General features: G+C 44.9%; 1 protein-coding gene across 1 annotated transcript in view; it reads left to right on the top strand.

Moving 5' to 3' along the window:
* The window catches only part of GTF2E1 (general transcription factor IIE subunit 1), a 55,464-nt gene extending 41,764 nt beyond the window's left edge, over nt 1–13,700 (top strand). The window contains exons 3-5 of the mRNA XM_035540261.2: nt 3,467–3,668; nt 8,452–8,696; nt 11,967–13,700. Coding sequence (XP_035396154.1) covers nt 3,467–3,668; nt 8,452–8,696; nt 11,967–12,397 — 878 coding nt within the window. The 3' untranslated portion in view covers nt 12,398–13,700. The remainder of the gene's footprint in view (nt 1–3,466; nt 3,669–8,451; nt 8,697–11,966) is intronic.
* Nucleotides 13,701–13,992: the final 292 nt, after the last annotated feature.

Here is a 13,992-nt window from a genome sequence, read left to right on the forward strand (position 1 = left end):
CAGTTTGCAGCGCAACAGCAAATAGATTTGAAATGAATGGGAGTAAATTTAGGTTGAAAATTAAAGAGTTTGTAAGTATCAGAGTAGTGTGAGTCTGGGGCAGTGTCCCAAAAGACAGAGTGGAAGGAAGATGCCTTTGGGCTGGAGTTGAAGTTGGATTCTTCCAGGCACTGGCGCAGGCTGCTCAGAGAAGCTGTGGGTGTCCCATCCCTGGAGGTGCTCAAGGCCAGGCTGGATGGGGCTTTGGGCAGCCTGGGCTGGTGGGAGGTGTCCCTGCCCATGGCAGGGGGTTGGAACTGGGTGTTCAAGGTCACTTCCCACCCGAACCATTCTGTGATCCAGCAGAAGACCTTCTTTGTGTCTTTAACATCCCTGGCCAGATTCAATTCCGGTTAAATGTGTACATATGTGACGAGCCAAACTAACACAGTGGGATCAGTGTTAATTCTGATGTCTCCTCTCTTCTGGAAGCTCCTCTTGCACCATTGTGTTTGTGCATACAGTCGAATTAGAGCAGATGTAGCACGCACGTTTGGACACTGTGCTTGTCATGTGTGTGGGTGGTTGACCTTTTCCTCCTCTCGAGTGAAATCAAGTCATTAGGAATTAGCTGCAAATATTCTGGCCCTATGCTTCAGAGCTTGAGCTGCGTTAATCGTAGCACGCCTTGGGGAGCCAGATTACCAGTGTATCAGTCCTTGAGAGTCAGGGAGCAGATGAGGAGATCCCTTTCAGATGGCTGGTTTTTAACATGCTGTCGGAGAAGTCTGCTGTGTGCCTGAGCATGGAACAGCTAGGTGTGTGTGGACAGAAGGGGATGCACGTGCTCTGTGTTGATACTTCCAAGGTGCAGGGAAGCTCCGGGTTGTCTGTTTGCCCTGGCTTATGCAGCATATTTGCATGGAAAACTATCAGTTGTGTCCAGGCTGAGGGAAGAAATACATCACTGGAGTGGGAACATGGCCATTCTCAGCCTTTGGATGGGCTTCACTTCATGTTTGTCATATGCAATACACATTTGTGAGGAAAATGTGTCACTGCTGATGTGATGTGCCATGTCATAAAAGCTCTGGTGACATTTTGTGACCTCTTAATGTCTAACAGAAGAGGTTTGCAACATATAAATGCCATCTGCCACGGCAAGCCAACTTCTCGGTTCTCTGATCACATATGCCTCCTCTGAAATGCTGCATCACCTCAAAAAAAATCAGCATATTAATGGAGGAAGCTTGTCATTTCACTCATTCCCAGATTCTTTACATAATTCATCTATTAACTTTATTTTTTTGCTTATGAAGAACCCTGAGGGGTGGAAGTTGCAGCAAATCCACGATAGCTTCAGGAGTTCCGTTTCATTAGAGCTGTATTTATTGTCTGATTTTTTGGTCCTGTGAATTGAAACCATTCTCCCCATGGTTTTAGTCTTTAGCAAATACGTAACAGTGTTCACAAACAGACATGCGAAAAGCATGAGCTGTCTCAGGACATCCTGTACAGCAGGACTTCGGGGTGTGTGGTGAGGGGGTAGGTTGTAAAAAGAGGAGAGGTTTCTTTGTTAGCCTGTGTTTGTTCACTTAGTCCATTATGGGAACCGAGATGTGCTAATTATTTTAAATTGATTCAACTTGTGCCAATTTGTCATGCTGATAGCTTCAGATGTGGGATAAGGAGACCAAACTTTGGCTTCAATTTTTGCCGGGCTGACAGCTTATATAATTGTTCCGTTCTTGAATCAATAGTGGCAATTTTTGCAGGATGAAAAAGTAAGCACAGTGTTTTGTGCTTGGATGGGAGAGGAGAGCACTTTATTTACTTACCCTTTATGTCACATACTGCAGTTCTTGGGTGCTTTAGCATTTACAGAGATGTGACAAACTTTGCAAAGTGACTTTTTTGCAGGAAGTTTGTACATGTTACACTCTACATAGACAACACACTTGGATTAATTTACAAGTAACAATGAGCAAAAGCTATTTCAGATGGTGCCAACGTAGAAAATTGCATTTCTACAGACTGTGGTGAGAGGCAACAGATTCTGCCTCCTGTCATAAACAGTGCTTTTATGCGTTTTCCAAGAACTGTGGAAGCATTGTCTAGCCCTCACAGCCACCAGTGAAGAAGTTAGGTCTGTTTTTATCACTCTGTTACAGGCAGAGAAGGAGATACACTCAAAAATGAAGTGACAAGACCAGCAAATCTGTGAAAGCAGCAGAACGAGATACCAGAAGCCCTGGCTTGCAAGCCTGTCCCGTTACGTCATGCCCAAGTGTCCTGGGCCAACCCCATTCTTTCAGCTGTATTTGTAGCTGGTGTCAGTGATACAGCAGGCTCCCGTGCCGATGCTGACGCTGATTGTTAGACAGAAACATGCCGTTTCCCTGACACAGCCTGTCCTCAGGCTCCCTGTTAGTAAAAAGATACCTTTTTCTTTCTTCATTAGGGTACTAAGAGATGATACTAGATGTGTGTAGGTGCCACGGGAAGGATAAGTAAAAAAAATATCACACAGGGCCAAGAGAAATCCCGAGGTGTGAGCACAGCATTTGCAGACACGTAGCTGTGTCCAGCATTTGTAAGGACAAGTCATTCCACTGTGCCGCTCCCCTCGCAGCAGACCATATGGTGAGGTCCTACTGCGCGTGTACTTCCCTAAGGTTCCTGCTCACAGATGGAGTGATGAAACCGAAAGGCCTGCTGTGCAGGAGTTCAGTAGGGTGTTTTTTTTGTAACTGCATTGCCATGCAACCGTTTCAGTTGCCTTTGTTTGACCTGTTTTTCTAGCTCCTGATGAGGTCTGTAAAACAAGCTTATTCTCAGTTGCCACTCATACAAGTGTTAGCTTACTATTCTTAATTTCAAGAAATTAATACGGGGGTGAGGAGGGATATGCTTTTGCTACTCCACAGGAATGACTAGTCTGCGTGCTTTGGCCTTACAGCAGAAGGAGAAGCCATCTTTTTGCAGTAATTTCAAGGTGAAAATAGTTAAACTAGCAGTTACTGCAGAGTAGTTGGTGCAATGTAAAACTACACCCTGCTTCATTGTGAAATTGAATTGTTCATGTGGCCTGGGAGATAGCAATGTGAGTACCTGGAGCAGATGATATTTGAACTCTTCGGAGTGTAATGCGAAGCTTTTTATCACAGTGCAGCCGTAGGTGACATTTTGAATGTCTAGCAAGAAAGGGTGTGAGATTAGGAAATGTCTCAATAGTGGTACTGTAACACATCTGGGCAAGAAGCTGCACCCCAATCTGGGTATCACTGGGTGACATCAAAGTGGTTGTTGCTTTCTTGTCTGCTTAAGTAATAACCAGGTACACTGTGTGTGGGAAGAGATTGTCAGAGTGAGAAAAGCTATTTAGCATTGAGCAAAGAAAACAGTGAAGCACCCTTGTTTAAAACGCTGCATAAAGGGCTGGGCTTGTTGCTTTTCTCCTGATGCTTAGCAACTTTTTTCATTTTAGGAACTTTCCGCTGTACTTTCTGTGAGACTGAAGTGGAAGAAGATGAGTCGGCAATGCCCAAAAAGGATGCAAGGACACTCGTGGCGAGATTTAATGAGCAGATCGAGCCCATCTACGCGCTACTTCGTGAGACAGAAGATGTTAACTTAGCCTATGAAATCCTTGAACCAGAACCCACAGAGATTCCTGCCTTGAAGCAGAGGTGGGAATGGGCCCTGGTTTCTCTGACTGCAGTGCTTCCTCATACCATGTTCCTCTGCTCCGTGAGGTTTTTCCAAACCTTCTGCAACCTCCGGCTGCATTAGGGTCTTACTTGTTCTGCACCAAGGGTGCAAATGAGTGACAAATTCCCCAAGGAATGTGTGGTTTATAAGGATATAAAGGGTCACAACCACTTTTTTACTAAACCAGGCAGATTACTATTCTTCTGGTCAGTAATCTGCATGCAGTTTTCTTTGGTGTGGTACATGAATCACCTGCTGCTTCCTTTGCTAGTATATATTCCAACCCCTTGCCCCAGTATTTAAGAAATGCAAACTGCAGCCATTTTGCAAAGCTCCACAGGTGCATCTAGTCTCTAGAATGTATTTTGACCACCACCTTGCTGCTTCACTCTCATCTTTCTCTCAAACCCTTGTCTTTTGTTTATTCCTTTTGCTTCCACCCAGCTTTTGAAAGTAAGCTAACTGTATTCTACACTTCATGTTTCAAATCCATATATAACAAAACTTCTTTTTCTGATTTTCTTCTACTTGTTACACAACTCTTTTTTGGGGGGAGTCCACGTTATAGTCAGAAAATCTTTAAAATGTTCCTGCCCATGGGAAATGACACTTTCTTTCAGAACATTCCTAGCTGTACAAAAACAGATGATGTTTAAATAATGCAGAAGGATGTGGGGAGCTGTCAGTTTTGTCAGCTATGGTGAAATGTGATGCACTTCTCTCTGTTTTAAAAAAAATAATTAAACACACAAGAAAAAAATCTGTACCACAGGGAGGATGGGAGAAGCATTCCCACAATTCCTTGGGGTGCTTGGCTTTTGTTAATGGGAGAGCAAGCAGGATTTTTTTTTTTTTTTTTTTTTTTTACTTTCAGGCTAACCTTGAGAGAGAATGTTCATCATATATAGTAATGCTGGACAGTTTCTAATTAATATAATAAAAAATTACTTGTCTCTTTCTAACCAAGAATATAGCTGATTTTGCTCATCATTCTGATAGAAAAACAGAAGCAATATAGGGAGGGAAAGAGATTTTTCCAAGGTCATTCAACATGTCTTTGTTGATATGGGGAGGCTTTGAAGCCTTTATTCCCAAGCTGAATCACTAAATTTTGCTTTAAAAACCCAGTTCTGTATAGTTTGTGTAGTAGAACCAGGATAACCCCACCAAAAAGAGGGTCATTTCTCAGTCTTCCCATGGCTACCTTATCTCAGCGCACAGGAAATTAGCACGGCAGAAGCCTGGTGCAGTCCCATGATTAAATAGCAGCACCCACTTAGTTGACTCTTAAATACTTAAAAAACATTGTAAATGATTAATTACTCTGAGCAGGGAATGACAAAATAAATAGGCATTTTTAAATTCTTACTTGAGCACAACTTGCTTCAGCACATACAATGATTTAATTATTTATTAACTCTTATTAATTCAAAGCAGCTAATTGCATGAAAATGCTGCTGTGAGATTTTTTTTTAAAAGTGCCAAACCCTGGGTTATTTATTCTCTCCATTTTATGGAGCGTTGAGTTTCTGAAATCATTGACGAAACTGGCATTTGATGCTCCTGAAACAAAAAGAAAAGGTCACAAAGTGCCTGCATCTTCTTTTTTTCAGAGACACAGGCAACTCGTCTTTCCAGGAGAGTGGTAGCTCTAACCAGCTGCACTGACAACGTGTAGTTGGCATTCACCTGACAATGGGAAACTGGTCACATCTTCATTTATACTTTTCTAGGAGGCAGTTAATTTTCGTAACCTTGACAGAGCATTAGTTAGCACCAGAGGTTTCAAAATATACATGCTTTACCATGGTATCCGAAAACAGATGAATTTTACTATCTCCTCCATTTTCTTATGTCAGAATAACATGATGTTATATAACGTAAATCTTTGCAGAATTCATTTTTGTGGTCATGCTACCAAGGACCATGTGTTGTTTCCTATGAAGCTGAAGCTCTGAAGAGCAGCTAAATGAAAAAGTGCTTTATTTCAAACACAGCACAGAAGGAGTTATCCCCATTTTACAAGACCTTTTATTAATAGCCCGGACAGGATTGAGATGAAGATTTCAAGTTGTTTTCCCATTGCACAGTGTGGTTTCTGTGGGCCATACCTCAGCTATGTCAAGGATTATTTATGTCACCTTTGAAGGCAGCTTAACCACTTAATAAGTGATTTCCATCAGGGTAAAACAACAGAGCAAACGTAGCCAGATCTGGGCCCCTGAGCTGCCACTGTCTGCGCAGGGTGGCCATGCGATGCCTAGAACTAGGAGAAGAATGCATCTTGGATCTAAGAGACAGAAATTACTGGAAGAGTGTGCTCCCTCCATCTGTTCTGTGCTGCCTGTATGGCAGCTTGCACGTTTGGCCCTTTGCTGGTGCCTGATCTAGGGTGTTAACCTCATCCTTTGGAACAGGTGTGCTGAATAGCAAGGTCTCCTCTTGCAGTAAGGGATGTTCCGCTGGTCACGCAGTCTTGAGGTCGTCCACTCCTAGCAGTACAGTGAAGATACAGTTGCACAAACAGCGCAGTAAGTTGAGACATGTTTATAAAGCTCACTGGGGTCAGAGAGGAGATAGAAGCTGTCTAGATTATTCCATGCAAGTGTGACACATTGCAGTAGATGGTTTAAAGTAATTCATATTGTAGGTGTCTCTTACAGCTGTTACCTTCATCTTTGAATTGCTCCTGACGTTATGGAATAAGTGTTTTGCTACTAAATGATACTGCGTAGGAAAAAAGTCCGTTTCAAATACACTTATGGGGACCTCTGTGCAAAAGTATTATTAGGCAGCTCCTGGCACTACCGAGTATTTAGCTGTCACGCTGCAGTCATGGAGAGGCAGAGGCTGGGGGAGAGTTGCATTGTGTATCTTGTGAGGAAAGTGGATTACATAAAATTGTCAGGGAAACGCTAGTTACAGATTTCTATTGTGTGGGAAGCAGAGCGATGCTTTTCACAGAACACATGCCTGTCTTGGAAAACTGAAAGGTACCAACACTTGAAATAACGCACTGGGAAAAAGGTCTCTGTGTGGTTCCTTAGGTTGTATAAGCAATACATGGGCACAGGTCTTTCCTTCAGCCCAGAAAATCAAGGCTGCTGGGAAGCTTTCCTGGTGGGGCTAGCTATGGGAGAGAACCAGCTAGTGTGTGGACACATGCTAACACAAATATTGTGAAGTATTTTGTGAAGAGATCCCAGCAAACACACTGTTAGGAGGTTGTGAGTAGCCCTGAATCCAAACAGAGGCTGAACACACCAGTATTTTGTTTATGGGGAAGAAGGATGATCACCTGCCTCTGTATTTCCCCCTTATGGTTTACACCTAAAAACTGGGCACACTTAACTCACCAAGCAGTGGTTAAATCCATGCTGAATTTAAAAATTGCATATTGCTCAGGTCTCCAACTGCAACCTTTTTTTCAGCTTCTCCGTTGGAGGAAAGGTTGTTGGGCAGATAGCAGCAATTGAACCGTGCGTGCTCACAACTTCTGTCAGCTCAGCTGATAGCAGCTGGCAGCAGAACAAGGACACTGCTGGAACCCTTCATTGATTTCCTCTGGACAAAAGGAGGGATCCAGGCAGGGCTGTTACCCATGAAAAGCCTTAGCAGTCTCAGCCATTGATGACTGAAACTGTATGGTATCTGATAGGGGTAAAACAAAATGCAATTTTGGAGTAGAGGAACAGTCACCTTTGGCTTTCCCCACCTGGAGAGCAGAGTTTCCATTCTGCTGCTTTTCCTGATCAATACATACATAGCCAGAGAGTGTTTTCAGCTCATTGCCATCAGCATGCAGAAAATATTCCACCTGATGTCCTCTTTCCATCAGATCCAGGCAGATCTGTTTCCTCTCTTCGTCAGTCTCCTCAGTTAGAAGGGAGCCTGGAGGAAAATGTGCTGGCAGCAGCTCCTCTCAGAAAACAAAGGAGTGCTAGACTTTGACTGTCCTACCCTATGCATCGGTTGTCACCTTTCTCTCTCTGGCTTTCCTGCTGTGAAGACAGCTCTGTCTTCTCTCTTCCCGCTCCCCATCACCACACAGCCCTTTGCCCAGCCCCAGTCCTCTGTTTTGAAGGTATCCTCTCAGCTTCCTCCTCTGCTTTGAAGGTGTCCTCTCAGCTTTCTCCTCTGCCTGGATCTCCCACTTCTCCCAAGGCTGTGTCTGAGGATAGTACAGATCTCCTGTGTAATGCAGGAGTTGTGACTTTCCAAGGGCATTGCCACTCAAAATTCAAGCAAGGGTTTGAACGAACTGTATTTTTCAAAGCAAGTTAACTCCTTCATGAGCCCTGAGACTAGTGGTTCACAGATCTGAGCATGCTGGGTCCGTGAGCCAATTATCTGACTTTAAATTTTAGTGCTGGAATTTATACAGTATGGTATTGATGCAGAAAAGCAAAAAAGAGACCAGATACCAAGCCCCAGATGATTGTTTGACTTGGTTTTGCTGCTGTGACTTTTATTTCAGGGTATTCTGTAATGGTGTGATTGTTTTTAGATACGTGTATCAGCAGCCTTATTGTTACCTCTTCTTTTCAGCATCTGTTGTAGAAGTTGCCATGGCCTCATGTAGGGTTTCTCATTAGAGGTGCCAAGGTCCCAAAATCAGCGAGCTGGTGTAGAAATTCCTGGCACCACCATGAAAACGGCAGTTCTTTCTGCAGATCATGGGAGATAATCTAGTGTGTTACAATGCTGGCCAAGAAAGGGCTCGTTCTGAGTGCTGTTTTTCTCTCTTTGACTTTTACTTAGCAAAGAACGTACAGCTGGTACTGGTTCAGGGACAGCTGGTCTTACAGGCGGACACCATCGGGAAGCATGGACTACAAAAGGACCATCGTACGAGGACCTGTATACCCAGAACGTTGTCATCAGCATGGAGGACCAGGAGGACATTAACCGGTCTGCGAGTGAAGGGAAGCCAGCCAGAGAGAGGCCAATTTGGCTCCGGGAGAGCACGGTGCAGGGTGCTTATGACCCTGATGAAATCAAAGACGGTAAGGAAATTCACAGAGCACAAGTGCTGCTCTGCTTGTGTGGCGCTCTTGGAGTGCTGTGAAAAATAGGTTCCCTTGTGTGTTGCTCCCAGCACTCCAGATTTTGTCTGCTCCCCTCTGCTGTGCAAAGCACCTGTGTGTAGGTAGATGTAAAAAATGCCAATTTATTAGATCCAGGATTGAAATGTAGGTCAGCAAAGCTGAGTTGCCCACAGAATTGTATGTGCTTCTAAGATGTTATTTATCTGTTACCTCTTCCTGTACCCTTAGTAATAGATGTTCTTCTACCTCGAGAGTTTATTGCTTTTCGATGAGGTCTTTCATCTAGAAAGCTGAACCCCAATAGGACACTGCTGGAAAATAGCATTTATTAACATTTGGTGACTCTGAAGCCTACAAAATCTACCAGCAGTGTTTTTGTGCGCCCAGTATCCTTCTTGCCAATTATTTTTCAAAATGTTTCATGTGAAAAATATGTCAGAAAGAAAGCTTCTGGAAGCACAGGAGGAATGTCTGCCACAGGTGAGTCCTTACTGCTTTCTATCTGTTTTTTAGTTGTCTTTGCCTTTATTTTCATTCATGTCGAGGTCAGGTTGTTGGTTGACCATAGTCAAGATCTTGTAGTGACTAGAAGAAACGTTCTGCATTGCTAAGTTTGCTATTTAAGCATACACACTAAAAATAGGAAATAGAGACCTTTTATCATTGGTGTGTTAGGGAATCAATAGATAAAATCTTCCAAGTCACTTGAGAATTATAGAATGACACTGTTGATGCCCTAGGGAGAGAAGATGGCAAAAGGGAATCGTGTAAGCACGAGGCCCTGAAAGCATTCCTCTCCCAGTACCCAGAGAGGAGTGGAGTACTGTAGGTATAGTGAAAATAAAGAAAACAGATGTGAAAGAATAGCCAAAAGATACCTGATTATGTTGCTTGCATGTAGCATCTTCAAAACAAATGGATCTCAAAACATTTTCCAAATAGATTAAACAAAGTGAGGTGATTGAAGGAACCTCCTCCTGCATTTTGTAGCAGATATTGATACTCAGGAGCCATGTTGAGTTCTCACCCAGTTTTTCTGCTAGACATTCAGTGCACGTCTTCTTTTAAATTGGTTCCTTGAGATGACTTTTGGTGTACGCAGCATAAATGTTTCTCAGATGCCGCTGAAGGACGTTGAGGGGGAGTATATCTCCTTGGAGCACAAAAGCATCACTGCTTAACCTCCAGCACTGCTGGAGATCGAAGAGGGAGCTTGTGGAAATAGCCTGAAGTTGTTGTTGGAACACATTTCTGTGACTCTTGGATGATATAAAGAGGAAGGAAGAAAACTTGGGACCATTGACAGAAAGCATTCACTGCATGGATCTGCCAGGAACAGTTCTCAAGAGCAGGAGACAGCCCCACTATTGAGCCACAAAGTTCAGACTTTGTGGAGCTGCCCCGGGCTGCTGTTGCTTCACAGCTCTCCACACGATGAACTGTGATACTGCTTGACAGAGATGGTCTCCAGTAGCCTCCTGTGCTCTGCAGTCACAAACAATGAGCTGAGCACCAGGCTGCCAACACAATGCTTCTGTTCTTCCTTTCTTTCAAGAATTTTGCCAGTGTATTAAAGGTAGTAGTTGCAGCCACCACCTGTTACTACAGCTTCATTTACAATAAAAACATGAGTCCTGTAAAGTTAGGGATGGGTCTTTAGGCCTTAATTGTACCACAGGAAAGACTCCCCTGGCTTCTTGTGCTAAATGCAGAACTTACTTTAGTTTACCTGTTTGTCAGCGTTTCTTCATCTCAAACATAAACAAGTAGCTAGTGCATTTTTGATCCTGGAGGGAAATGTTTGCATGTCAAATGCCTGGATATGGTGCTCAAACGATGAAAGCCCAGGGATTGGAAAAGAAGTCAAGTGGTGTTAATGTATGAAGGCAGAAAGCCATCCACCTCAGTTCCAGCAGTTTTTTGTATGCAGCCTGTTTCGGTGCAAGAGAGAAAGTTTTCCATGGGGAATCTGTTGTGCTTTTTAGGCCTTTTTTTTTTTTTGTACTTTTCTTCCTTTTTTTCTTCATACAGCCTGTAGGTTTATTGGTGCTGGGTGGACTCACAGTACTCTCAGCAAAAGTAGGATTGAGAGAAGTTTTCTTCAGAATGGCACTTTTGAACAATAATTTTATCTTTTGAGTCTGTAAGCTGCAGACACCCTGCCTACCTGGACCACAACAAACTCTCTCAGCTATTGTGTAGCCAGGTTTACTGAAACAAGAACAGAGACCTTGCATCTGCCAGCTAGGAAAATGCAGTCCCCTTCAAATAAGAGAACAAAGTAGGGAGCCAGAGAGACTGGCCTCGCGTTGTGGCTGGGCTGTATTTTGGGTTGGAGAGCAGCGGCAGCTGTTTTAGCACAGCCCTGCATGCTGTGCTGCATAGCGTGGCTGCAGGCTGTGAGCTTCATCAGCTTTGCAGGAGAGATCCTGCTCGCTCGCACCATGATCCTCTAATGAACTTTTCCCCTTCCTGCCTGATAGCTGCAACCCCGAGCTTAGCAGGCTCTGCTGCTCCGAGTGTGGTTTTATAACACACGGTTTCTGCCTGGATCCATCTGCTTCTCCGTCTTAATCCATATAGATGGGGAGCTCAGCAGGGCAGGGCCAGGTTTTGGCTCTCTGTTTGTGGTCCCTGCTGGGAGCTCCCCGTGGTCTTTGTCATCAGTGCGAGTCCTCCAGGCTGTGGTCATACCACCTAGAAGCAGAGACAAAAAGACAACAGGCTGTGCTTGTTCACCTGCGAAACAGCACTTGGGGGTGGGGGGGGGGAGCGGGTTGCTGGATCTCTGACAAGCTTCATCAATAGGTGCGTAGTTTGGGTATCTGGAAGACCAGATTTAGATCCTAACGACTGCTTGCTGCTCCGTAGTGTGGAGAGTGCTTCAGTCCAACCGAGGGGCACCTGAGTTTGACACCTCTGGGGAGTGTTTTCCAGGTGCCTGTCCCTCATGCACTTGTCTTCTCTTGTGATGAGCTCCTGATGTGTTCCCAGCTGGGAGCTGCTGTGACTGGAGCTCCCACCTCCTAGGAAATGTCGGTACTTGCTCTGCCGTTAAGAGAAACACTTCACTCTGTCTTTTAAGGGAGAAGAGGAGCTGGCACAGAGAAGGCTTCTGATTTGGCCAAAGGTGCACGGTGGCAGCAATTATTTCGGATCCAGAGAGCCTTCAGGGCCAGCACCCCAATCACTGTGAGGAAACTCTCATTCCCTTCTGTCTCTTTGCAGGGGGCCGGGATCTGGACACCTTCCAGGAGCGTGAGGAGGGCCGGGCAGCTCTGGATGATAACGAGGAGGTGATGCGTGCCCTGCTCATCCACGAGAAGAAGACACCCTCTGCTTCAACAGTCACCGTTGGAGGTTCTGCTCCTCTCTCTGGTGCCAATGCCAGTGACTCCGAGAGTGAGACGAGCGAGTCGGAGGAGGAATCTCCTCCCCGCCCTCCTGCCACGGCCACCACAGCGTACGGGCTGGAGGATGAGGAGGAGGATGAAGAGTTTGAGGTGGTGGCAGAGGACCCCACGGTCACAGTAGCTGGGCGCCCACACACTTATAGCCAAGTGAGCCAGCGCCCCGAGCTGGTGGCCCAGATGACACCGGAGGAAAAAGAGGTTTACATAGCCATGGGGCGACGCATGTTTGAGGATATGTTTGATTAACTGCTTCCTGACGGGGCTTTTTTTTTAATGATTTTTTAAAGCAAGAGACTCCCTTGTAAAACAGAAGACTAAAATGCATCTTTCCTCCCCTGTGCGCAGGGACACTGGGGCTCGGAACTGCTAATCTCAGGCATCTTGCCCACCAGAGAGGGGGAGAAGGAAGGCTGCATGTGCCAAAACAGGTAGGGGAGGACAAGTTTTAGAAGTGAGGATGCTTGCAAGGTAAAAGTTTTAGGGTTCCCTGCACACAGGCACTGGTTTAATTCTCTCCAAGGCCCAGTAGCTGCCTCCCCCCAGTTGTTTTGGGTTTATTTTTGCTGCAGATTCTAGTGAACTCCATGTCCCTGCCCTCAGAGGACGTAAGTGCTCCGTGGTCTGATCAGAGTGCTCTGCAGAGGAAGGTGTCAGTAATGTTACAGCCCGGTGAGGAGGGGAGCAGTGGTCTGCTGATGGGCTCGGGCAGGGCTTGCTCCTGACCTCCTGCCAGCAGCCACTGGCCACGGAGTGGTTACTGCTAAGCAGCCCCGTGGGCAGCAACCTGTTACTTTCCTTGCTCCCCTTCTCTTCTTAGTCACTCTCAGCACCTCAAGGTCAGGTGGAACTTGAAACACGCAGAGTGAAAGCCTTGGCAAGCACACACAGTCACTTTTTGTCAGTGTCACAAAAGCCCTCCGCGCATCTGAGGTGTCAGAGCGCTCTGACTTACCAGGAGATACCTTCATTCTCCAGTAGTGCTGCCTGTCACTTCTGCCTTGCTCTGTCCAGCCTCCAGTGTTGCAGACAATTCGTGGCGGGCAAGGCTGCAGTCAGGCAGCACCAGAGAAATAGCATAGCTAGCTTTTATTTTCAGTCACACCACGGTTGTATCATTTTAAGAGGAATTATGCAATTTTAAATTCTGCTTTGGCACGCTCTCTTCCCACAGAAAAACATTTACCTGTGCCTGCAGAGCAATATCAGATTTGTAATGTTTTCTCTATCAATTGAAAGTGTTGCTTTTTTAAATTGTTGTGTTTTCCTATCCGGCAGAACAACAAAACAAAATGATAAAGGAATTTTGTGTTTCAGAGGGTAGGGGCAGTATTATGTGCTGCTCGGTTTACATGGGCAGCGTAAATTTGCTGTTCATTGAGACTGTAAGTCTGTTTTATACTAACTATGCTTTCTAGGTTCTGCTAACCGTGTAATGCCTCCTCTGTGGTTTTATTTTCAGTTTCTTGATTTTTGAACTCCCTCTTTTTTTAGTGTTTTAAATTTGCTTTTAAGTCATTTTAAGGTGGAATAAATAAATAGAAACTTGTTCCCTTTGTTGTCTTCCAGTTTGTCACGTGTCTAGTCAGAAATGTTGTTTGCCTATCATTTCGATTTACTTGATTCAGGAAAACAGCCAAGTTGAGGCCCTCCTTTGGGGTAAGGACTATTTGAAATCCCACATAATATCTCTGCTCCACATTGTTTCTCCTCACCAGAGCTTACCTGAATGCCTCCTGTTGCCTTCCTCACTTGCAGGAAAGATTCTTCATTAGAGTGGTGCTTTCGTGGGCTCTTTTTGATCAGAATCCATTCCTTTCCACCTTCCTCTGGGGATGTGTACT

The sequence above is a fragment of the Cygnus atratus genome, chromosome 1 (genome assembly GCF_013377495.2).
Source record: "Cygnus atratus isolate AKBS03 ecotype Queensland, Australia chromosome 1, CAtr_DNAZoo_HiC_assembly, whole genome shotgun sequence".
In the NCBI taxonomy this organism is placed as follows: Eukaryota; Metazoa; Chordata; class Aves; order Anseriformes; family Anatidae; genus Cygnus; species Cygnus atratus.